The sequence below is a fragment of the Emericellopsis atlantica genome, assembly GCF_019669845.1.
Source record: "Emericellopsis atlantica unplaced genomic scaffold F5Z01scaffold_2, whole genome shotgun sequence".
NCBI classification, from domain to species: Eukaryota; Fungi; Ascomycota; class Sordariomycetes; order Hypocreales; family Bionectriaceae; genus Emericellopsis; species Emericellopsis atlantica.
The window spans coordinates 149,886-172,151 of record NW_025764704.1 but is presented as its reverse complement, the minus strand read 5'-3'; the positions used below and the strand labels follow the sequence as shown (position 1 = coordinate 172,151).

The window sequence follows — 22,266 nt, the reverse complement described above, 5'->3', positions numbered from 1 at the left end:
CGATTTGCCGGCCGTGAACGAGGCGGCTGGTGTCTTGAATTAACCGTCCTCTGAGCAAGCTTCAGAAGCAATTCTCGAGTGTGAGCCGCAGGCCTGGGCTAAGAGGACGGCAGCTTTAGGAATTCTCCGGCTACCCGATGTCGACTAGGCCCAGCATAAGCATCTTAGTGTGTATCTTTCACCGGGGGTATACGTCGATCGGGGCACTATTTGATACAACTGCTTGACCGGTAGGACGCATGACCAAATGACCGTCGGGGTGTCGTGTCGCATTGGCGGTCGAAACTGCCTTTTGGAGGCGAATCCTCAGAACGACGTTGTAGCGCCGAATGAAGCTGTCTTGAACAGGTAGAAGAGTATCGACAAGCAGCACGGGCATGGCGGGAGTTGCATGCATGCATGCAGGCGGGCGGGCAGCCCTGATTGTGTCGTGCAAGCCACGTCCACGTCGGCGATATGCAGCGTCCGCGTCCGCTGCTTCTTCCGTGAGACAGAGTGAAGAAAGCTGTGCTGTGTCTGGTTCTTTTTTCCCCCATTGACGCGTGCTCCAAATTGCAGCTGGACCAAGGGTCGGGATGCGTGGCTGCGCCAATGCATCAGATTGTCTTAGATCTGACGGATGACGAGGGACTGCAAGGAGAATGAGAAATCAACTGGATCATGGGAGGAGCGCGAAATTCCAGTCGTTTCGCGGTCGGACTCATCATCGGCTGGGGTTGGTGTATTGCGCAGGGTTCTAATTAGTCCGTCTCTTCAAATGCTCTGCCAGGGCCTAGGATGGTGACATGATGATACCCAAGGGCAGTGAGGCGACCAATGGCATTTCGCTCGTCTGCCGTCCGCTACTTTCCTGTTCATCAGTGGCACAAGTGCCGAAGCGGCGCAAGATAAAAAAGCAGGGTGAAGTAACAAATTGTGAACGCGCGCGACATGGACAGGGGTGACCTGGATAGGTCGTAGACTGCGTGGTACAGGGTATGTAGACCAGGAAAGCGACGTGAGTGGTGGCTGGGAAGTCGAACCCCCTGGAAATTGAGGGCGGGCCGTCCGCGCATCCTTTGACCATGCACCCACCCTGATCACCACCACGCTCCATTCATTCCATCACGGCTTCGGTAGGCGACGCGTCTCACCTGCACATGTCTCCGATGCATAAGGCACTCGCACACCGCACTGCTTGGCCTGGCATGGGCCGATCGACAGACAGCACAGGCCTTTTCTCTACCGGCGACAGGCTCTTGCTTCATCTGACGAGGTGAGGTGAGGTGAGGGTGCCTGGCTTTCCACCATCCATTTGATCCCTCCAGTCCTTCTCCTTCTTATCACCCAAGTGATCACTGTTGTTTTCGATCCTCAGAGACTTCTGTTGCGTGCTCGTCACCATGTCTTTGCAGAGCGACCACTCGATCCACGATGACAAGGCGCCTCGGATATCCTCCAGTGTTCCGCATGAGTCCTCGGCAGCAGCAGCCGCCGCCGACAAGAACGTAGATGGCGCGTGGCAGTTTTTGGACCAGCACCGCGATGCCGAGGGCGCCGGTATCGATCTCAAGGCGCTCAGGCGCAAGGTTGACTGGCACGTTGTCCCTCTCATGTTCTGCTGCTACACCATGCAGTTCCTCGACAAGGTCATCCTCAACGTACGTCGTTCTTCTCCCCACCCCTCTCGTCTCGACAGCAGCTAAGTAGTCAATCAGTACGCCGCCGTCATGGGCCTGACCACGGACCTGGGTCTCGTCGGCAACCAGTTCAGCAACATTGCCACATTTCTCTTCGTCGGCCTTCTCTGTTTCGAGATCCCCAACATCTGGTTCCTGCAGATGGTCCCGGCCGCCAAGTGGCTGGGCCTCAACGTGACTCTATGGGGCGTCGCAACGGCATGTGGTGCGGCCGCCACGGGCTACAAATCCATCCTGGTCTCGCGCATCTTCCTGGGCGTCTTTGAAGCCACCGTCGGCCCGTCGCTGATGCTGATCAGCAGCCAGTGGTACACAAAGTCCGAGGCCGCGCCCCGGTTCTCCTTCTGGTACCTGGGTCTCGGCCTGGGCCAGATTGTCGGCGGTGCCATCTCGTACGGCTTCCAACACATCCCCGCCGGGCAAGGCCTCGCCGGCTGGAGGATCATGTTCATCACACTCGGCGTCGTCACCGTGGTGATCGGACTAAGCACGCTGGCCTTTATGCCGGACACGCCCATGAAGGCCAAGTGGCTGAGCGATGCCGAAAAAGTCGCGCTGCTCAAGCACGTGAGCGTCAACCAGACGGGCATCGAGAGCCGCAAGTTCCGTCCCAAGCAGATTGTCGAGGCCCTTTTAGATCCGCAGATGTGGCTGTTGACCGTGTCGGTGGTCCTGGTATGTCCCATTGCAAGGCCTCCCCATGATCGCATTTTCTGACTGACCATAAAAACAGCTCTCCGTGTCGAGTGGCGTCGTGACAACCTACTCGGCCACGCTCATTCGCAACCTCGGCTACGTCCCGAAGCAAGCCGCCCTCATGAACATGCCCTCGGGCGTCGTGAGCATCTTCTTCACACTCCTTGTCGGCTTTGGCATTCGCAAGGGCGGTCACCGCTGGGCGTGGATCATTGCTTGCATTATCCCTGCCATCCTGGGCGGCGCCCTCATGTCCTTTCTGCCGCCTACGAACCGCTCTGGCGTTCTCGCTGGTGTATATCTGGTCAACGCCGTTGTGGCCCCTTTGACGATCTTCTACAGCGTACGCTCCTTCCATCAACTCTTGCCATATCTGAAGCTAACGGGATTGCAGTGGACGGCAGCCAACTTTGGTGGTGCCACGAAGCGCGCCTTTGCAACCGCCATTGTCAGCGGCTCCTTTTCGCTCGGCAACATCATCGGGCCCCAGACCTTCCAGGCCCGCGACGCACCCGAGTACCGGCCGGCCAAGCTCGCCGTCATGGGCACGCAGGCCGGCTGTGCGCTCACCACGTGCCTGCTTTTCGCGTACTACGTATGGAGCAACAAGCGCAGGGAGGGCGAGCATGTCGCAAAGGAAGGGGAGTTTATGGACCGCGAGGTCTGGGCTACGCTGACGGACCGCGAGAACAAGGCGTTCCGGTACACGTACTGAGATCAGCAGGCGGAAGCAAGTGTACATTAATCTGATGGTATTTCAACAGCGAGGCGCCAAACCCCGGAATATATATATATATACTTTGGTATCGACAAGAGACAAGTTGACGTTTATAGACGCGATTCCCTCGCAAGCTGCTGCTGCTGTTGCTGCTTCTTCTCCGCCTCGCTCGGCATGCCGCTGAAACTCACAGTCTGCCGGTCGACGATGCTGCCACTCTTGCTCATCACCTTGCGCCGCCCGCCGGTCGTGAGGGGCGGGTCATCATCGTACTCTCGAATGTAAAAGGCCCAGTCGGCCGTCTGGTCCAGCTCGGTCTGCGAGTACCCGTTGCCGAGGAAGCAGAACCGGTTGCCGGCGTACTGAAAGTCAAAGTCGTCGAAGCGCACGTCGCGCATGGTCTCAATGTAGTGCATCGCCGACCCGGGCCAGAGGGCGGTGATGGGCCCGTCCGGGCCGTTCTTGTACCACGAGCGGCAGCTGTCCGCCCAGACGGTCCCCTTCATGAACCAGTCCTTGTAGGCGACAAAGTCGCGCACGGCGTCCGCCTTGGGGGCAAAGGTGGCGACGTTGCTCGTCTGGTACCGGTCGATGAGCTTGCACATGTAGTCGGCCTGCGCCTCGATCGTGCAGAGGACAGGCCCGTTGCCGATGGGGCAGTTGGGCCCGAGGAAGATGAGGTAGTTGGGCATGTCGGCGGCGGCCAGGCCCAGGTATGACTCGGGATCGGCCGCCCACTTGTCCTGCAGGTTCTCGCCCGCAGGGTTGACCACCGGGAAGCGAGGCTTGAACGTCGTGTCGAAGCCCGTGGCGCAGATGAGCACGTCGACGGGGTACTCGTTGCCGTCGTCGCAGACGCACCCCCTCTCGGACACGGAGTTGATCTCGCCATAGACCACCTTGACGTTGGGCTTGGTGAGGGACTCGAGATAGTTGACGCCCGGGGTGAGACGCCGGCAGCCGACGCTCCAGTCGGGGATCAGCTTCTCCTCGAGGTAGGCATCGCCGAGCTTCTCCTTCATCTGGGAGAGCATGTACTCGTGTGTGTCCTGGTTGACCTTGTTGTTGCGGAGGAAGATGCCAAACTGGCCGTTGAGGCCAGACTCAATCTCCTTCCGGTACTGCAGCAAGGCACCGGGCTTGTTGACAAAGGTTTCGACTTCGTCAGAGGAGAACTGGTGCTGCTCGAGTCCCTGCACGGGGGACACCCAGGTCGGCTCGCGGATGAATGTGGTGACCTTGGCGCACTTGTCCCTGATGGCGGGGAGGACCTGGATCCCGGAGGACCCATTGCCAATCAGGCCGACGTGCTTGCCCTCGAGAGATACCGAGTCGTCCCAGTTGGCGGTGTGGAGCAGCTTGCCCTTGTAGTTCTTGAGGCCCGGGATGGCAGGCCACTTCCAGTTGTTGAGGATGCCACTGGCGTTGATCAGGATGTCGCAGTGGTCGTGGACCACGGTGCCCGTCTTGAGGTCCTTGACCTTGACGTCGTAGCCCCCTCGCTGGCTGTTCCAGTACGAGCCTATCACCTGGTGCTCCGTCTTGATGTACTGCTTGAGGCCGTACTTGTCGGCGAAGCCGTCAAAGTAGGCAAAGATCTCCTTGGCGGGCGGGTAGACGGCGGACCAGTCGAGCTTGGGCTCAAAGGACCATGTGTAGTTGTGGCTGGGCACGTCACACGCGCAGCCGGGGTACTTGTTCTCGTACCACGTGCCCGCGACCTCTGGGTTCTTCTCGTAGACGCGGAGGGAGTAGTTGCTAAAGTGCTTCTGGAGCTTGTACGCCATGAGCAGCCCCGAGGCGCCGGCACCGACCGTGATGATGCGGACGTGTCGTTCCGAGTGGATGGGGGCCTGCAGGCGACGGGAGGCGTCGACGCTGCCCGGGGCTGTGGTCTGGGGCGCCAGGAAGTCGGCCATCGTGGGAGGGAGGTGACTTGAGTGAAGATCACGACACTGCCAGGACGCTCTGTGATGTGGTGAGGGCGGAGAGAGAGAGAGAGAGAGAGAGACGGGATATGGATTTAAGAGAATGTCTATGAGGATTCGAAACACGAGGAAGAAGCAAAGAGTATATGCCCGCCTTTTAAGACATGGCCGGCTAGCATATCATGCATGCATGTGGTGATTCTGTTCGCCCCATATTTGCTGCAGCTGGTCCTACATGAGTCTCCCGCTGAGCAGAATCTCGTCTTGCATGACTCGACAAGGACGATTTCCTCCCTGGGGAACTGCTGGAGAGGCGCGGGCCCAAGCATGGCGTCGTACTGAGGACAGTAGCGCCAAACTGCTGTGGAGTTTCGATGGGCACGACGCGGGGGGGGGCGCAATCCAAGGGACCGAGTCCACAATATGGGGTAAATGGGCGAGGGACTCGGAGGAGGAGTTTTGGCACGGAGAACATGCGGGTAACGACTACCGCGGGGGGTGGGCCCGTGGATCATGGTGTCGTTGACGAATGGTAGACACTGCTCCATTGGAGAGAGTATGATAGATTCTGAACTTTTGAGGCCCAGATCTCTTGTTGGGGAACTTGGGGTGAAGGGTGCGTCGTGTCGAGTCAGGCGTGAGGCTCCCCAGGTCGACGCATGACACGAGATTCGACCCCTGGTCACTCGCCTCGTGGTTCAGTGTAATTACTATTGCGTGTCGCTACTCCAAGTTTGAGTGAGGCATGCACGTGAATATTCAGGCAGCGTTGCGTCAAGATTTCATCTTGCATGGTTTCAACTCGTGTTTGGTATACTCATCAGATGCTGTCTACATGCACTTGTACTAGATGCTCCGTACCGCACCGGCGCAAGTTACCTGTAAGAAACTACAATCTCGCGCGGACGTCCTGCATGCTGGCGGCGTCCCTCTTGGCCCATTCGCGCATCGTCTTCCTCTGAATCTTGCCACTCGCCAGCTTGGGCACCTCGTCGATAAAGACCACGCCGCCCACCAGACGCTTGTGCTTGGCGACGCGCTTGGCCATCCAGTCCTGGATGTCCTTGGGCGAGACATTGCCCTTGGAAGACTCCTGGATCACGACGTAGGCCCGTGGCCATTCATTGTTGTTTCTGTTCGATCCGTCAGTTGACCGCGCATACAGTGAATGTGCTGAAAGCATGGGCAAGGGCAAAAGAACTTACAACGTGATGCCGACTACAGCCGCGTCCGCAATGTGATCGTTCTCCAGCAGGGCGGCCTCAAGCTCAGCGGGCGCAACCTGCAGAGCATTGACCTTGATCAACTCCTTCTTGCGGTCGACAATCCAGAAGAATCCCTTGTCATCGCAAATGGCAACGTCCCCCGTCTTGAGCCATCCCTCGCTGTCGAGACTGTCTCTCGTCGCCGCCTCGTTTCGCCAGTAGCGGAGGCAGATGTTGGGACCGCGAACCCACATCTCGCCCGGCTGTCCCTTTGCCACGTCCTTGCCATCCTCATCGACGAGGCGACATTCACAGTTGGGGTCCAGCTGCCCTACGGACCCCGAGTCATCCTTGATGCCGCCGGGCACGTGGATGGCGCCGCAAGTCACCTCTGTCATGCCCCAGCCCTGGTTGATCTGCACGTTGAAGCGGCGCTGGCACTCGTTCTGCAGCTCCCGCGACAGAGGAGCTGCTCCGCACAGGACATCCTTGACGCTTCGCAGGTCGTACCGGGCTGTTTCTGGCCTCTTGCTGAGCATGACGAGGATGGGCGGGGCGATCTGGAGGCTAGTGATTTTGTACCGTCCAATGGCTTCTAGAAACTCTTCATATCGGAACTCGGTCATGATGTAGACGGGCACCTGGAGCTTGATCGCCATGAGAATGGTGTACAGCTGACCGTACGCGTGGTAGAGCGGCAAGAAGCCAATCCAACGTTCCAAGGGTCGATCAGCAAACGAGTAGGGCTTGTGCGCATAACGCATAAAGACAGTCTGTTCGACATTGGCAATCAGGTTGTAATGGGAGACACAGACGCCCTTGGGCAAACCGGTGGTCCCTGAGGAGTAGTTGATCGTGGCGACCGTGCTCGTGGCCTCTTGCGGTGGTAGATCGGGCCAGTTCCAGGCGTCTCCCTGCTCAGGCGTGCCAATCATCTCGCGCCAGTCGAGCACCCCTTGGGAGGGTTCATTGGCGGTCTCGGAGAATTGGAAGATGCGGTCTTTGGGAACACCTGCTTTCCGTGCGGCGGGGAGGATGAGGGGGAGCATCTTGGGGTGTACGAGCAGTAGCTTTGCGGTTGTGTTTGTGATCTGGTGAACGAGCTCTGTCGCCGCGTCAGCCTACAGGCTCCAATGCACAAGCATGTGATCGAAACTCACCCTGCTCAGTGTATGCGGGATTCGCGCCGCTGAAGATGCATCCAGCGCCCACGATGCCGAGATACGCCACGGGCACATGGATCTGGTTGGGCGTACAGATCATGACCACATCATCCTTCCCCAACCCCAGGCGCCCTAGACCGGAGCCGAGTCGACGCACCCATTGCAGCAAGTGGAAGGGAGACAGGTTGGTGTTAGGGTCGCGCGCATCGTACCATAGGGGATCGCGTGACGGTGCGGCCGAGGCTGGCGGGCCAAAGAGGTACGTGAGGATGTTGGACTTTGGGATGTCCACGTCTGGGTACGGTGATTTGAAGACCATTGTGACTCCTCGCTTGCTAGAAAACTTGTTGCGATCAATGATACATTCAAGGTCCCTTTGACCTATGAGGAAGGGCATGAAAAGGCATGGCGACGTGCCATGGGTGGCCCAAGTCCGTCGGCTGTTAAGCCCGAGGTCTAGTTGGGAGAGGGGTAGTAGCCTCGAGGGCGAATCGCTTCCGCGCCATCAGCCTATTGGTGTGTAGGGAATGTGCCAGGAAGAAGGAGGATGCAGTTGGAGAAAATGATGATGCCGCTGCGGGCCGTGGCTATACGAAGAAGTTCCATGGCGGGATCGGGGTCCCCAGTTGAACCCCGGCTTGAGCTTCCCTCTTCCCCACAAAGTCAAGTCGGGGTTCGGTATTATCGAGACGGTCGGTCTGTCTCTGCTTCCTCTACCATAGGTAGTCAGGAAGAATCTGTGCTTGCCTGTCATCTTTGCATCCGTGCTCGATTTTCATTTGACAGAGCCGCAGAAGAACGTGAAAGCACAGCAAAATGTCACAACTCCGGGACTTCAACAACATCTTTAGCCTCAATGGCAAAACCGCCCTCGTCACGGGCGGCTCTCGCGGATTGGGTCTTCACATGGCCTCCGCATTCCTCCTCGCAGGCGCCTCTCTTGTCATCATCACAGCACGCAAGACTGCGGGCGAACAAGGCATCGACCAGGCTGTCGCCAAGCTCAATGCACTTCCCGGAATCAAGGGACGAGCCGCAGGCATTGCGGCAAACGTGGCCGATTCCAAAGACATTGTTCGCCTGGTGAGCGAGGTCGACGGTCTCGTGGGCAGCAAGGGGTTGGACATTGTGGTGTGCAACGCTGGCGCCGCCTGGGGCTCGAGATTTGAGGATGCGCCGCCAAGCAGCTCCGTCAAGATTCTGGATCTGAACGTCAGGGGAGTCTTTGAGCTCGTGCAAAAGTGAGTCTTTCCCAAGTCATTAATGCCCAGGAGACTGACAGTTTCAGATGCCTGCCTCTCCTCGAGAGGGCCGCCACTAAAGACGATCCTTCCCGTGTGCTCGTCATCTCCTCCACCGCCGGCGTCAACGTGCCTCATGTAGGCGAGCACGGTACGATCATGTACAGCACGTCGAAAGCGGCAGTGAATGTGAGTTTCCCCTGGCACTGTACTGGTCTCTTCGCGTGCTGACAAGCCAGCACCTTGCTCGGAACCTGGCTGTGGAACTGGGGCCGAAACACATCACCAGCAACATCATCGCACCGGGTTTCTTCCCATCAAAGTTGGCGCAGGGTCTGATCAGTAATCTGGGCGGCGAGGAGTCCCTGAGCAATGATAATCCGCTCAGGCGACTCGGTGAGCCAGAGGACATTGCTGGCGTCGCCGTGTTCCTGTGCTCCAGAGCAGGTGCCTACGTGTATGTTCGCCAGACTCGAGCTCGGAGACCATGGCTAACTGATTGCACAGGAATGGTGTCGATATCTCCGTCGATGGAGCAGCAAGACTGGCAGCAGGGAGATTGTCGAGGCTATAGATTTTATTCCAGTGACAGGAATAAATACAGTGTGACATGTGCCTCTTCTTTGTGCGTTTTCTTTGACAACACAATCCATAGTTTTCATTCCATAGCCAGCAAATAATGGTGGTAGTGCCATATGTACTTCATCATTCACAACAGATATTAACTACCGTTCATTCCACACTTATAGCTTGGCCATGTTGATGAAGATGGTCTTTTTGTCCGTGTACATCCTCAGCGCATCAATGGCATTCTCCCGCCCAACGCCACTTGTCTTTGTGCCTCCAAAGGGGGCGCTCAGGAACGCCATGCTGATGGCGTTGATACCCACCATGCCAGCGTCCACGTCGCTGGCAAACCGCAGCGCGCGGTTAATGTCCTGCGTAAAGACACCAGCCATGAGGCCGTAATGTGTGTCGTTGGCCTTGGCGATAATCTCCTCCTCTGTCTTGAACTTGTTGAGGACGGACACGGGGCCGAAGATCTCCTCGCGCGTAATCTCGGCATCGTCCGCCGTGCCCTCAAAGACGGTGGGCTGGACGTAGAAACCGTCCTCGCCGATGCGGCCGCCTCCGGTGAGGAGCTTGGCCTGTTTCTTGCCGCGCTCAATGAACCCGAGGACACGGTCATACTGGGACTTGTCGACCAGAGGACCGAGGAGGGTCTCCTTGGCGTCAGGGTCGCCGGCAGCCTTCCCCTTATCCTCCATAGCGGCCTTGTATCCCTGGACGAACTTGTCGTAGATGCCCTCCTGGACGTAGACGCGGCTGGCGGCGAAGCACACCTGGCCAGTGTTGGTGGTGATGGCATTGGCGCACCAGGCGATCGCGTTCTCGAGGTCAGCATCGTCAAAGACGACAGCAGGGCTCTTGCCGCCCAGCTCGAGCGTGACACGCTTGAGGTTGCTCTTGGCGGCCATCTCCTGGATCCGGCGGCCAGTGGCAGTCGAGCCGGTGAAGCTGACTTTCTGCACTTTCATGTGCGAAGCGAGCAAGGCGCCGGTGCTGCCCTCACCAGTGACAATCTGGAAGACACCAGGGGGGAAACCGGCCTCCTTGATCAATGTGCCCAGCGCAAGTGCGCTGAACGGTGTCTTCTCCGACGGCTTGAGGATAAAGGTGTTGCCTGTGGCCAGGGCGGGGCCAGCTTTCATGCCGACGTTGCCAAGGGGTCCGTTCCAGGGAATGATGCCCGCGCAGACACCCAGCGGCTCGTTCCTGATGATCTTGAGGAACCCATCTTCCTGGGGATACGTCTCGCCTGCAAACTTGTCGGTCCAGCCGGCAAAGTACCGGAACGCCTCCGCCGCCAGAGCAATCTCGAAGCTGCCAAAGCTCGCCCACGGCGCACCAAGGCTGAGCCTGGTCAGTTGCGCCAGGGTCTCGGCGTTGGCGTCGATCAGATCGGCCAGCTTGTTGAGGCAGTCGCGGCGCTCCTTGGCCGTGGTCTTGCGCCAGGACTGAAAGGCCTTTTGGGCATGTGCCACGGCCGCATCGACGTCGGCCTCGCCTCCTAGGGAGACATCACTGGCAATGACAGAGTTGTCCTTGGGGTTGAAGCATTCGAGCTTCTTGCTGTTCTTGGAGTCGACGTACTCGTTGTTGATGAAGAGCTGCTTGGGCAGGTTCTTTGTGCTCCAGGGGAAAGACATGATGACTCTGGGTGAGGGTGGAGCGGGTGATGAGAGGAGGCAGAGCGCAGGGTGTGTGGTTCAATAAGAGCACAGAGGATCATGGGAGACCCTGAATGTGAAGTCCACATATACGTAGTATATAGACTTTAGCAATAGAGCCCCCGCACAATGTCTCCATTCCGTGAGCCCGCTTGCAACCCACCATCGAAGACCTGTGCGTAATCGCAACATCCAATGCGGAGACGGATATCCAAACGCGCCTCCCTCGGGTTATAGTTTGAGTCAGCTGTGCTCGCCTGCAGGGCACGCATGACTCGGTAGGCCCCCGGGAAACGACACCCCTTTTTTTGGAGACTGTGGAGTAAAGTGGGTCCTGTCCCCCGGGAATCAGCCCGCTGCCCGCCAGCTTAAACTGGCTGCACGGGATTCAGTGTTCTCCGGGCAAGGCACCAAGGAGATCGAGAGGAGCCAAGTCTGCGTGGTGGCTGTGCCATTTTTTGTATGTCCCGTGGGGAAGACGTCTTCACCATGGAAGCTTGAAGAAGGTGTGCAACAGGTGTCCTTCCGCTTCGGCTACGGCAGACTAGCATGGGGCAGTTGATCTTGATGACCGCTTCTATGGTGAAAATTCCTTGGTTTTCTTAGACAGTTATCTTCACGCTTGCGCTCGCAAATCACATGTACGAGGAGTTCAACGAATAGAGAGCGAGGCGAATCGAGTGGCAGACAACGAGATTTATACACGCTATGACAGCAGAGCTCCAAGTTCCAACACAAGCCCACCCTTCATAGGGAGTCCTCTGGCATCATGTGCACCTTCTCGCCATGCTTCTCCCCGTACACCTTGGCCAACCTGTTGTACTCTTGGTGCCGCTTCGTAATCTCAACCGCCTTCTTCAGCTCGTCCCTACCCACCTGGTGTCTGTGTGCACTGTCAGGCCCGTCAGCCAACCTCGCCCATCGCGCGTAGGCCCAGATGCCAGGCAGTGGTGTGTGCTGCGTGACGCCCTGGCCGCCAAATATCTGCATGCATTCGTCGACGATGCCCTGCACAGCCTTGGGCACGAGGACCTTGCACTGGGCAATGGACTTCCGACCAGCCTTGGGACCAAACAGGTCAATCGTCTCGGCCGCATTGAGGACAACGAGACGCATGGCGTCGAGTTCAAGACGCATCTGCGCGACACGCTCAATGTTGGAGTCAAAGTCGCCGATGAGTTTCCCTCGGGGCTTGAAGCGTGGGTCGCGACAGCGCATGATGGCGAGTTCGACTGCACGCTCGGCTTGTCCGAGGAGTCTCATCGTGTGGTGGATGCGGCCGCCGCCCAGTCGTCCCTGCGCAATCTCAAAGGCGCGCCCCTCGCCTAGGATCAGATTCTCCTTGGGAATCACCACGTTGTCGTAGGTGTACTCGCCGTGGCCCTCGGGGGCCCAGTCGTACCCTAGCACGGTCAGGTTGCGCACCTGAGTGAGGCCGGGGCTGTCCGCCGGGACAATGAGCATCGAGTGGCGCCGCCAGGGGTTGGGATTCTCGGGGTCGCTCAGTCCCATGAGAATGTAGAACTTGAGATGCTTGTTCCACAGGCAGTTGGAGTAGAGTTTCCGCCCATTGATCACATAGTCGTCGCCATTCTTCGTGATCCGAATACCCACGTTTGTCGCGTCCGAGGTGGCGACGGACGGCTCCGTCATGGAGTAGCCAGAGCCGCAGGTCCCCTCCAGCAAAGGCTTCAGCCACTTCTCCTTCTGCTCCTCACTGCAATACTTGGCCAGGAGCTCGCAGTTGCCCGTGTCCGGGGCGTGGCAGTTGAAGACCATGGCGCCCCAGTAACACCGCCCCATGAGCTCGCACATGCAGCCGTATTCGAGGTTTGTCAATCCTGGGCTTTCCTTAAAGGTGTTGGGCAGGAAGAGGTTCCAGAGACCTTCTTCTTTGGCACGAGCACGCAGTTCTCGCAACAGAGGGGGCATGCCCCACGGTTTGGCGGCCAGCTGGGCGTCCATGACAGGCTCGCGGGGGATGATCTCGGTTTCCATCCATTGGTAGATGCGTTGGATCTTGTCAATGGCGAATGGCCTCAATTTGGCCTTGACTGGGGCAGGGATGTGCGCAAAGGCAGGGCCATCGAGGTGGGACGGCTGTGGCGAGGCCATGTTGGGGGTTATGCTTCAAGGTGTCGGTACCAATTCGTGTGGCCTTCAACGATGGTCCAGAGGAATAGTGAAAGCCGGCAGGCGTCAGTTATAAGTAAGGACTCGGACGGGATTCATGAACCAGAGATTGGGCCGCGGCTAGGCTAATAGGTGCCCTCCCCTTGCACACTGGCACGCCCGGCCCGGCCCCCACCCTTTAGCTTACCCCGGAATTCAGTGTAAGCCTTGTCGAAATAGCCGGCCGCGACTAGAACCCCTTGTGAATAAATCAGTGGTTCAAGCGTCTATTACACCTTTGTTGAATTTGAAGAGCTTGTATATTCATCGTAGGTGTCAGAAAATTAAGGTGGCATAAGCGAGCGTAGAGTCAAGGGGAAAGCAGATGCGCATTCTTTGGGTCGACTAATTATGAAGAGTTTGGAACGTTTGATTCATGTAGCTTTGCATCTAATGCTATAATACTGAAGCTTGGATGTTTCTGTCTTCTGCATCAAGGGCCACACCGCAGATGTGCGTAGCTTTGGCGACTCTCAAGTTCAACTCGGCCATCCGACCGTCTTCGTTCGACAGCATGGCTGTTGGACTTTGATGAAGAGGTCCTCGAAAGTCTTAACACATCAATAAGCATTCTGCCTCCTCTCATCCTGCTCCTTCTTCATCTCGGTCGTAACACGCTTTACTTGTACCGCTAGGGTACACAGGCTTCCTAGCACTTCTCCCAGCAGCGCCGCGCCGAGATCCGCGTACAGAGTCAGTACGCTCTTGCGCCCCAGGCCACCTCCTCTATACAAGTCATCCGCAGGGGACGAGAAGCGCAGCCCGTCCCAACGATCCAGCACCGCCACAAGCCGATCATAATCATCAACGAGGCAAAGTTTCGTTTCGATTCCTGCCATTTCGGCGTCCCGAAAGCGGCGAGATACCCAGAGAAGGCCACCTTGGGATGATTGCCACCGCCAAATAGGCATGCCGCCTGAGAACTGCGCCCGCTGGTGGGCCGGGACGGCATTGATATAGACAGTTTCACGACGGCCGGGCATGTGGCTGGGTGCGCTGTCAGAGGTTGCTTGGGTCGGAAGGTACATGGCGGAAGAGTATTTGCTCTTAGAAGTTGAAAAAAGAGAGACGCGGCATGCTTCAGTAAAGGGTTGAGGCGTTTGTGCGCTCATCGATGCCACCCCTGTTGGTTCCTGTTGGCTGGCAGGTGTCTTTTTGCCGGCATCTATGGGCTGTTTCGTATAGGATGGCAAATCCTCCGCGACAGCGTCTTGTGGTGGCGGCCGCATCATGACCTTGATGCAGGCATCTTGGGCGTAACGTGAATCCAACGCGTCGATGCCGCTGGCATGGATTTCATAGAGCACCTCCGCATCGTATTGCCTGCTTGAAGAAGGCTGTTGATCACCCCCGCGGACGCTTCCCTCCAGCATGCAACGAATAGGGCTGCCTGACGAGTCGGTGGCGAGGAGCGTTAACCGCGCGCGCGGATGCGTATTTATAAAACGTTTGTTGCAGACTTTCATCTCGCGCTCGGATATCTCGGGGCGCGGCCCCAACGGTGACCTCGCGACGCGCAAACCACTGGGCAGCCGGGCGAGATCAGGACGCCAATCATCAGGCGCCGGGACGAAATTATCGTCTTCGACATCCACTGGTATCGTGTATTGGCACTCGCCCACGCCGCTTGTAGCGATGGCGAGGCGGAGACCGCAGCGACGACAGGAGTGGGTGACAAATTGAGGTCTGAGTAGGAACGGGAACATGATTAGTGTTGTCCCCAAAGTGAGAGGCGCGAAGAGGATGATGACGCCAGTGCATGCTGCATATCTACTTGCGGTCAGTCATACGGAACATGAAAAGGGCGAGGCTTCATCTTCAACAGCCAGTAGACTCACCGCCATCCGGCGAGGCGTTCCTTTGCTAAGACGGTGGTGCCTCCATGGCGACAGGCAGGACAGGTGACAAATTGGGCGCGCTTGTATGTAAGTTGACGAAGCGGGTTTGAGCCCATTGGGGCGTCACTGGCAGCTGTTCGCATGATGTGCGCTCGAGTGCGAGTATGAGGGTGCACTGAGTCTTAGACCCCTGGGTGTTTGGACATGGCGGACCACGAAGACGGCAGAGCCGCGCTCCGGAGCGCAAGGTATTAAATGAGAACGGCATGAGGCTGAAGACATGCAATGGGTCACTTTGGGTGCATTCACAGAACTGTGACATATGTTCAAACGCAAGCGAGAATGCCTACGACTTACGGCTACGTAGTTTATTGTGGGTTTCTCGCTTAGCGAACCAGTAGTGAATGAATTGCACAATGCAGAGGCCTAAAGGAGGTGTACAAAAGATGTACAAAATTAAGTAATTGCGGAGGCTCAGCCGCTGTAACCCTCGCATAAGTACCAGTACCTACCTGAATTTGGCCAACGATAACGCTCTATCGGGTACTTCTCGTACCCTCCGCGTACCGCGCACGATTTCCGCTCCAGCTGGTACTGACTGGAGACATCACAAGACACGTCCAAGGCTCACTCGAGCTTGGCTAGTATTTCGCCCACCCATCCGCCGAGCTCTACTTACCAACACGGAAGATAAGCATGCAACGCGCTGATCAGCGGAGAAGAATTTCCAAAGGAAGAGAGCGTCATGCGAGCCATGGCCGACTGGCGTAAGTGAAAAGAAAAGGCATGGATTTGCCCTGCTTGGGTTGGGAAAGCCACACTGACTCTAGGCTCATGTCGCCCTACCCTCACACATTCCAATCAGATACTTGAGAGCCATCGTATCGTGTTCACATCCAGGTCTAAGCTCAGAACAAGGCATCACTCGGGCGCTACATGTAACTATACATCCCTTGGCCGAAACGAAGCGCAGTCCCGTATTTTGGATCGACCTGCCTTCTGGCGTCTATCCCTGAGTTCCTGACTGGCTCCATCCTCATGCAATGTTGCCTTTCTTAAGGTCGCCTGCCACTATCTGTGGTCCTTTCTCAATCCCAGCTTAACAAAGCATGGGATTTCCTGAGTATTATCAATTGGCGCAGCTCCACCGCCGAAGGCTTGGGCCCCACGCGACGCGACGAAGAAGCATCCATGGCTACCGCGACCGGCCCTACTCGCATGACGAAATTGCAGGCCATGGATTTTCCCTCTCTCGGCGATCATGATTGCGATATAGGTCTTTATAAGCTGCTGGCATGGTCGCTGGAGAAGCTTGGGAGTTCAGTGATGATAGAAATCAGGAGTTTACCGAGGCAAGGCGCCAAAAATGCAGGACATTGGTAAAATGCATTGTTGCCAGGCACCTTCACTAGACCCCAGGAGACATGAATCTTAACCTTGACAGCGCCCAGAGGCGAGCAGGAGTCAAGGTTGTGATAATTACCTTATGTCAACTTCATGGTGACTCTACGTACGAGCGTGCACTATTAACGAGCAGGGGTCCCCGCAGTCCGCCGCCCGACGAACACGCCAACAGAACCCCGCAGAAATCCGTCGGCTCCAGTCTGGCATCGACGACGACAACGGACCTCGGAAACTTGCCTCAGCCTGGCGTGCCACCTAACTTCCGATAAATCTGGCCCGATCCCAGGAAGGTTCTGGCTAAGCAAACGAGCAGACTCCAGTCTCGCAACAACACCCCTACGGCCTCCCCACGCTCAACCAGTGACGACAATCGCATAATCGCATATGGCACCGACTTCCACCAAAGCCGAGGACGGCGCCGCCAACGGCATGACGATACAGCCATGTGATTTGAGCCCACAGTCCCTGAGACAGACATCTTTAGAACTCCGAACCCGCATCGACAAGTTCCTCGACGAAGATCATACAGATAACAAGGCCCTGCGCAGCCTGCAGGGCCATGTGCGCGTGGCGATGGAGGTGATTGGGGAGGCCCTGCAACGATACGGGTAGGTCCCCCAGCGGGAGGTGCGCAATGGCCAGCTCGGTCTAGAGACGTTTGCTGATGTTCCAGTCTCGATCACCTGTCCCTTTCCTACAACGGTGGCAAGGATTGTCTCGCCCTGCTCATTCTGATACTCGCCTGCTTACCCGATCTCGAGAGCCTCCCGCGAAACGGCTCGTCTGACGCGCCCGCGGCACCACCGAGCACACTACATTCCATATACATCGTGTCGAAAGACCCGTTTGCCGAAGTCGAAGATTTTGTCGTGCGGTCCACAGAGCAATACCATCTCGACTTGCGACGATATGCGCTGCCGATGCGAGAAGCGCTCGATGCCTACCTAGAGGACCGTCCAGAAGTCAAGGCAATATTCATGGGAACCAGGAGAACAGATCCGCATAGTGATACGCTAGGTCACTTCAGTCCGACAGACAAAGGGTGGCCGCAGTTCATGCGGGTGAATCCCGTCATAGACTGGCACTATGCGGACATATGGGCGGTAGGTTTGGCATCTGAAGAGGTCACACAACACATTGCTGAGACCCTTGCAGTTCATCCGACATCTCAAAATACCGTACTGCGTATTATACGATAGAGGCTTTACATCCCTGGGCGGCACATCAGATACACTACCGAACCCAGCCTTGGCCATTGACGTTTCAGCTAACCTATACCGGCCAGCGTACGAGCTCGTACGCGATGAAGAAGAACGTAAAGGACGGGTAAAGAAATAGGATTTCCTTTCCTGTCTGGCATGCTTGCGACACCAGCAGCACATAGAATCATAGAGCAGCAATTGCTTTGGGTTTTCTACATCACAATGAGGACGGGGAAACGTAAATTATATCCGGCCTAGGAGAGGCAAATACCAGCATCTACACTTCGGAGCGGGCGCACACTTCACCAAATACATGATCAGACGACGAGCGACATTTGCCTCGCTTTATTTGCATGGGCCGGCAGTGTCTTCTCTGTTCATGTTCACAAATCATCCCACATGATGTTGCGGACTTTGTGTGAGTGACATGAATACCAGCATCCTCCGGAGCGCCCCACTGTAAATTATCACCGAGCTCGGCCTTCATCATCGCAGAGATTTCCTTGAGACAACGCATCTCGGCGGCCAACTCGAGAATATGCAGTCGATACGATGCCTCGCGCGGCCCAGCGTCGCGTTGCCCCCTCGTGTCTTCACGGCAACCCAACGACGCGCACACTCATCGGTTGTCTCTCCGTTGGCGTACGATCTCCATGAGCCAGCTAAGCCCAAGACCGACAAACACAATGCACCAATCATCTTCATGCACGGGCTTTTTGGCTCGAAGAAGAACAACAGAGCCATGAGCAAGTGGGTTCATTGACATTCTACCTAGATGGCTGTGCTAAGTGGCGTAGGGCCCTGGCTAGGGATCTGGGCCGTTGTGTCTATGCGTTGGACCTCCGTAACCACGGCGAGTCGCCACATCACAAGCGCCATGACTACGACGCCATGGCAGACGACGTGCTACACTTCATCTCAGAGCATAAGCTCAAAGATAGCACGTTAATCGGTCATTCCATGGGTGCCAAGACAGCCATGGCCCTCGCTCTGCGCTCGCCAGACTCTGTTCAGGATATCGTGTCCGTGGACAATGCGCCTGCGGATAAGATCCTGAGCCGCGACTTTGCAGACTACGTCCGGGGCATGAAGCAGATTGACGCCGCAAACTGCACGCGCCAGGCCGAGGCGGACAAGATCCTGCAAGAGTTCGAAGAGGCACTCCCCATCCGTCAGTTTCTGCTGGGCAACCTGCACCGTCCCGACCCCAAGTTGCCGACGCAGAAGTTCAGAGTGCCTCTGGGTATCCTGGGAAAGAGCCTGGACAACATGGGCGACTTTCCCTACAAGAACCCTGCGGAGAGGAGATTCAACAAGCGAGCACTGTTTGTCCGGGGCACCAAGAGCAAGTACGTGCCAGATGATGTCCTGCCTTTGATTGGGGAGTTCTTCCCCCGCTTCACGTTGGTGGACATTGATGCTGGTCACTGGATCACGTCTGAGAAGCCAGAAGAGTTCCGCCGCGCTGTAGTCGAGTTCCTCCAGCCCCAGGAATAATGAGGGAGTCACAACGGAGTAGACAGTCCTAAGACAGAAACATAGACATAAATCATGAACCGTTTTACCATTTCAAGGGAAGCAGTCCTAAATTCCCAAGCCACCTCGAAAATCTACGCCATTTGTGATGATCGTAAACAATTTGCAACGGGATATGTTGTCCCGACATGGCCCATTGCCTCCTATTGCGCCTTCCACACGTAAAGACAGCCGCTTAGACATCCTCGAGCACACGCTCCTTAAACTCGCGCTCGACCTTCTGACCCTGGTCGTCGGTCCCCGACTCGCCGTGGAGAGCCATGAGGGCACCAAGGTCGAACTTGGGTGCCTTCAACAGCTTGACCTTGCGGATGTGGACCTGGGTTGCGTTAGACGTACGTTCAAGGGACAGTACCACGGAAAAGAAAGACTCACATTCTGCAGGGGGTAGATGCCCTGGGTGGACTTCTCGATTTCGCGGCCAATGACCTCGGGAATCAGCTTGGAGGTGAGCTGGGTGAGGGTGCTGGTGCTGGCCTCGCGGGTGATGATCTCGGTCATCTTCTTGCGGATGGCACGGATCTGCGAGGAAGCGGCGTAGGTGGTCTTCTTGACCTGGTTGGGGCGGCGCTTGGTGAAGGCGATGGCGAAGAGGCGGACAAGGTAGTCGTCGGTGGTCTTGACGGTGACGTTGGCCTCGATGAGGGACTGCCACTTGCGGACGAGGGAGCGGAGCTTGTCAGAGGTGAAGTCGAGACCGTGGAAGGCAGTCAAGCAGTTCTTGCCCTGAACCTCGTCGACCCTGAGGCGGACCTTGCGGAACGAGTGGTCCTCGTCCTTCTGGAGATCGGCCAGGGAGACCTCAAGGATGCGGCCCTTGAGGGCATCGTTGGCGTTCTTGAGACCGGTGGTGCGGTTCACCAGGGTCTTGCCGACACTGGGCTGGGTCAGTTTCCTGTGCTCCGACTCGCCTGTCGTTCGGTAGATGGCAACTCACTCTCGGACGTTGAAAGGGTTGGGAGCCTTGATCGAGTACCAATCCTTGCGGGTGAAGGGGTCGACGGTCTTCTTCTTGAGACCCTTCTTGCCCTTTGAGAGACGCTTGTTCCTGTTCGCAAAAGTATCAGCCGCTGTCCGAATCGCATCGTCGCAATTCTCATCGCTGCAGAGAATTGATTTCGAGGGGGGCGCTGCTCACTTTCCAACCGCCATGATTGCTGGCTCTGATTTGCACAGTTGGAGAAAAACTGACGATGGGTGGCTGTGATGGGTTTGGTGGAGGGGCGTCGCTGTCGAGAGGGCGAAATAATTTCAATTGTGTGTGCACTGGTCGGCTTAGGTCTGCGTCGTGAAAAGTGCGGCACCACGTTTGTCCGTGTGGGGCTTTCCGAGGGGAGGGCCGCGATAGCACGTGATCAAGAATTTTCGGAGACGGCCCTGACACTGGACAGCAGCCTTCGGGTGAACAGAGCCGGTCAATATTATTAAGCCCACGGCCCTCCGTGCACCCGGTTCTGTAATCACGCTCACTAATAATAGGACAAGCCCTCTTTCACTGCATACAAAGCATCGAGTTGAGCATATCTGCTCTTGTACTACAGGATGTAGTACGTAGTCCAGTCGAATGAGATATGGTCGATTCGATTACAGGTCATCGAAGATGGTGCCCTGTCGTGTCTGCTACAGCCTACAGTAGACTAGCAATCCGTTCTGCTCGTGTTGGACTAGGCGCTTGACAATGGTTCCCCGCTGCCGATGCGTAGCCCACTTGAAGAATCGCGATGAGCACATACGTGCAGTTCCCTGTCTCTTTGGACCTGTTCTTTCGTCGATCAGAGGTCGCATAGGCTCCATTCGTCGAATGTTCATGAAATCTGAACTCCTTATTTCCTCACACAAATACATACTACAGTCATATACTAATGATGCTTCCCATCAATGCGCCCAACGCCTAGCTCGAAAATAGCCACCTGAGTCATGCTTCCTGTGATCATCCTATCGCGATCGCAATCCGGGTTCTGTTCAAGAATTCCCCGGCCCCCTGCCTCCAGTCGTCATCCACATGCAGGTCGGTGTGCCAGGTTTCAACGGCAGCAGCACTCTGCTCAACTGATGACGGTCGATCCTGGAGATGCGCTGCGCGCACGTCTGCTCCTCTGCTGTTGCTTCACGGCCTGCGGATGCTGTCGCTCCAACTTTGCCATGGCGCGTGGTAAACCACACCGTGATTGATGATTGTCCCAACTGGAATCTCTCGATAGATAGATCGATTTGAGATTCACCTGTGCTTGCAAATCAATCCCTTCACTTCAGGGATTTCCATCTGTTTTCTCGCTTTCTTCCTGTGTACTTTCCCAATTTTCAAAACTTGGGAAGCTGAAATAGCATCCATCTTTTGGGCCGTCAGCCTACTTCTTGGCGAGGTCGTGGAAGCGGTCACTTACTACTGAATGATCCCTCGGGTGTTGAATTTTCCACGCATGCCACACGGTTCTCAATGGTCATGGGCTCCGATTTGATGGCTTCAGCTTCATACGTTCCTGGCTGATAGTAGGCCATTTTGTGTAACAGGTCGGCTGCGGTGTGCGGCGACCGATGCGACAGTCTAGACGCTTGCACATCGTTGCTGGACAGAGGGGTGATCGATGGCTCCGTGACGCTGCTTCGTAGCAGGCGGGGCCTTTGCGAAGTCGGTGATGATGACGGCGAGGCCGATGAAGTAGAATGGGCGGATGAGCGCCGACTGGGAGCAGTTCGTCGAGTATACATGGTGAATTAGGCCGATTGGCAATGCGAATGGAAGATGAAGGCTCGATATTGTAGCAAATGGTCGACAGCAAAAAAGGTGCAAACGAGCGTGCTAGAGTCGCGATGATAGAATTTACATGAGAAGATGAAGGTGGTCAGAGTGCAAAGGCTTAATTATTTACTTACGTACTTCAGACTCCCACATCATGGCCAGACCGACCGACCCGCGGTCGCAGGACCTGCTCCGGTTCGTGATGGATTGATCCGTCAATAGCGCGTGAAGCCGGGATCCCCGCAGGACCCGCCCCCTTGACTGAGTGGTGCCACCTGGCAACCTCTTCCGCCATGTGCCTCTCAAGCCACGTCGTGGCCCCTGGTGTATGGCCATATGCACCACTGGGCAGCACCGCTCTTCTTCATCACCGCCAGGTAGCTGCCCACAGATGCACGTAGCTGGGGCTCGTTGATACCCAACCTGCTGGGCTGCCTTATTACCGCAGTGCCCCATACGCAGCGTCGCAGACCGCATCTTGTGACACTGGACTTTGGGCGGCACGGGTCGCAA

General features: G+C 56.6%; 11 protein-coding genes across 11 annotated transcripts; 4 read left to right on the top strand and 7 right to left on the bottom strand.

The window, feature by feature from the left end:
* The first annotated feature begins 995 nt into the window (after nt 1–995).
* On the top strand, nt 996–3,214 carry F5Z01DRAFT_717010 (allantoate permease). The gene is made up of 4 exons (XM_046266535.1): nt 996–1,640; nt 1,698–2,354; nt 2,413–2,718; nt 2,770–3,214. Exons 1-4 carry the CDS (start codon nt 1,383–1,385, stop codon nt 3,088–3,090), a joined length of 1,542 nt encoding a protein of 513 aa, XP_046122274.1. The 5' UTR covers nt 996–1,382; the 3' UTR covers nt 3,091–3,214.
* F5Z01DRAFT_717007 (uncharacterized protein) lies at nt 3,204–5,489 on the bottom strand (the record flags this gene model as incomplete). The annotated part of the gene is made up of 1 exon (XM_046266534.1): nt 3,204–5,489. The coding sequence occupies exon 1, from the start codon at nt 5,010–5,012 to the stop codon at nt 3,204–3,206; it is 1,809 nt and encodes a 602-aa protein (XP_046122273.1). The 5' UTR covers nt 5,013–5,489.
* A 421-nt stretch (nt 5,490–5,910) lies between these two features.
* Nucleotides 5,911–7,708, bottom strand: F5Z01DRAFT_632430 (4-coumarate-CoA ligase; the record flags this gene model as incomplete). The annotated part of the gene is made up of 3 exons (XM_046261860.1): nt 5,911–6,154; nt 6,227–7,331; nt 7,387–7,708. 3 exons carry the CDS (start codon nt 7,706–7,708, stop codon nt 5,911–5,913), a joined length of 1,671 nt encoding a protein of 556 aa, XP_046122272.1.
* Nucleotides 7,709–8,113: 405 nt separating this feature from the next.
* Nucleotides 8,114–9,360, top strand: F5Z01DRAFT_717003 (rhamnolipids biosynthesis 3-oxoacyl-reductase). The gene is made up of 4 exons (XM_046266533.1): nt 8,114–8,630; nt 8,678–8,819; nt 8,870–9,087; nt 9,138–9,360. The coding sequence occupies exons 1-4, from the start codon at nt 8,206–8,208 to the stop codon at nt 9,202–9,204; spliced, it is 852 nt and encodes a 283-aa protein (XP_046122271.1). The 5' UTR covers nt 8,114–8,205; the 3' UTR covers nt 9,205–9,360.
* Nucleotides 9,361–9,373: 13 nt separating this feature from the next.
* On the bottom strand, nt 9,374–10,840 carry F5Z01DRAFT_689666 (aldehyde dehydrogenase; the record flags this gene model as incomplete). Its single annotated transcript, XM_046266086.1, has 1 exon — nt 9,374–10,840. One exon carries the CDS (start codon nt 10,838–10,840, stop codon nt 9,374–9,376), a length of 1,467 nt encoding a protein of 488 aa, XP_046122270.1.
* A 701-nt stretch (nt 10,841–11,541) lies between these two features.
* On the bottom strand, nt 11,542–13,000 carry F5Z01DRAFT_643040 (acyl-CoA dehydrogenase family member 10). Its single transcript, XM_046262687.1, has one exon. The coding sequence runs from the start codon at nt 12,974–12,976 to the stop codon at nt 11,609–11,611; it is 1,368 nt and encodes a 455-aa protein (XP_046122269.1). The 5' UTR covers nt 12,977–13,000; the 3' UTR covers nt 11,542–11,608.
* Nucleotides 13,001–13,311: 311 nt separating this feature from the next.
* On the bottom strand, nt 13,312–15,257 carry F5Z01DRAFT_643037 (uncharacterized protein). Its single transcript, XM_046262686.1, has 2 exons — nt 14,872–15,257; nt 13,312–14,803 (listed from the first exon to the last, which is right to left on the bottom strand). Exons 1-2 carry the CDS (start codon nt 15,012–15,014, stop codon nt 13,594–13,596), a joined length of 1,353 nt encoding a protein of 450 aa, XP_046122268.1. The 5' UTR covers nt 15,015–15,257; the 3' UTR covers nt 13,312–13,593.
* A 1,692-nt stretch (nt 15,258–16,949) lies between these two features.
* On the top strand, nt 16,950–17,613 carry F5Z01DRAFT_614856 (putative FAD synthetase; the record flags this gene model as incomplete). Its single annotated transcript, XM_046260837.1, has 2 exons — nt 16,950–17,378; nt 17,431–17,613. Coding segments are annotated over 2 exons (612 nt in total), but the record flags the coding sequence as incomplete, so codon positions are not given.
* A 402-nt stretch (nt 17,614–18,015) lies between these two features.
* Nucleotides 18,016–18,974, top strand: F5Z01DRAFT_614842 (Alpha/Beta hydrolase protein; the record flags this gene model as incomplete). Its single annotated transcript, XM_046260836.1, has 2 exons — nt 18,016–18,227; nt 18,275–18,974. 2 exons carry the CDS (start codon nt 18,016–18,018, stop codon nt 18,972–18,974), a joined length of 912 nt encoding a protein of 303 aa, XP_046122266.1.
* Nucleotides 18,975–19,022: 48 nt separating this feature from the next.
* F5Z01DRAFT_700616 (ribosomal protein S3Ae) lies at nt 19,023–20,274 on the bottom strand. Its single transcript, XM_046266402.1, has 4 exons — nt 20,152–20,274; nt 19,951–20,061; nt 19,389–19,890; nt 19,023–19,332 (listed from the first exon to the last, which is right to left on the bottom strand). The coding sequence occupies exons 1-4, from the start codon at nt 20,163–20,165 to the stop codon at nt 19,189–19,191; spliced, it is 771 nt and encodes a 256-aa protein (XP_046122265.1). The 5' UTR covers nt 20,166–20,274; the 3' UTR covers nt 19,023–19,188.
* Nucleotides 20,275–21,223: 949 nt separating this feature from the next.
* On the bottom strand, nt 21,224–21,807 carry F5Z01DRAFT_193266 (uncharacterized protein). Its single transcript, XM_046258019.1, has 2 exons — nt 21,401–21,807; nt 21,224–21,345 (listed from the first exon to the last, which is right to left on the bottom strand). Exons 1-2 carry the CDS (start codon nt 21,720–21,722, stop codon nt 21,263–21,265), a joined length of 405 nt encoding a protein of 134 aa, XP_046122264.1. The 5' UTR covers nt 21,723–21,807; the 3' UTR covers nt 21,224–21,262.
* Nucleotides 21,808–22,266: the final 459 nt, after the last annotated feature.

What these genes read in the sequence shown, in the direction of transcription:
- F5Z01DRAFT_717010 (XM_046266535.1), top strand. Translation starts at nt 1,383, where the DNA reads ATGTCTTTGCAGAGCGACCACTCGATCCACGATGACAAGGCGCCTCGG. An exon ending in TGACCGTGTCGGTGGTCCTG is followed by an intron (nt 2,355 to 2,412) that starts GTATGTCCCATT and finishes CCATAAAAACAG; the next exon opens with CTCTCCGTGTCGAGTGGCGT. An exon ending in CTTTGACGATCTTCTACAGC is followed by an intron (nt 2,719 to 2,769) that starts GTACGCTCCTTC and finishes ACGGGATTGCAG; the next exon opens with TGGACGGCAGCCAACTTTGG.
- F5Z01DRAFT_717003 (XM_046266533.1), top strand. Translation starts at nt 8,206, where the DNA reads ATGTCACAACTCCGGGACTTCAACAACATCTTTAGCCTCAATGGCAAA. An exon ending in GTCTTTGAGCTCGTGCAAAA is followed by an intron (nt 8,631 to 8,677) that starts GTGAGTCTTTCC and finishes TGACAGTTTCAG; the next exon opens with ATGCCTGCCTCTCCTCGAGA. An exon ending in TCCAGAGCAGGTGCCTACGT is followed by an intron (nt 9,088 to 9,137) that starts GTATGTTCGCCA and finishes CTGATTGCACAG; the next exon opens with GAATGGTGTCGATATCTCCG.
- F5Z01DRAFT_643040 (XM_046262687.1), bottom strand. Translation starts at nt 12,976, where the DNA reads ATGGCCTCGCCACAGCCGTCCCACCTCGATGGCCCTGCCTTTGCGCAC.
- F5Z01DRAFT_643037 (XM_046262686.1), bottom strand. Translation starts at nt 15,014, where the DNA reads ATGCGAACAGCTGCCAGTGACGCCCCAATGGGCTCAAACCCGCTTCGT. An exon ending in GAACGCCTCGCCGGATGGCG is followed by an intron (nt 14,804 to 14,871) that starts GTGAGTCTACTG and finishes GACCGCAAGTAG; the next exon opens with ATATGCAGCATGCACTGGCG.
- F5Z01DRAFT_700616 (XM_046266402.1), bottom strand. An exon ending in AACCCTTTCAACGTCCGAGA is followed by an intron (nt 19,891 to 19,950) that starts GTGAGTTGCCAT and finishes GACCCAGCCCAG; the next exon opens with TGTCGGCAAGACCCTGGTGA. An exon ending in GCATCTACCCCCTGCAGAAT is followed by an intron (nt 19,333 to 19,388) that starts GTGAGTCTTTCT and finishes AACGCAACCCAG; the next exon opens with GTCCACATCCGCAAGGTCAA.
- F5Z01DRAFT_193266 (XM_046258019.1), bottom strand. Translation starts at nt 21,722, where the DNA reads ATGTATACTCGACGAACTGCTCCCAGTCGGCGCTCATCCGCCCATTCT. An exon ending in AACACCCGAGGGATCATTCA is followed by an intron (nt 21,346 to 21,400) that starts GTAGTAAGTGAC and finishes ACGGCCCAAAAG; the next exon opens with ATGGATGCTATTTCAGCTTC.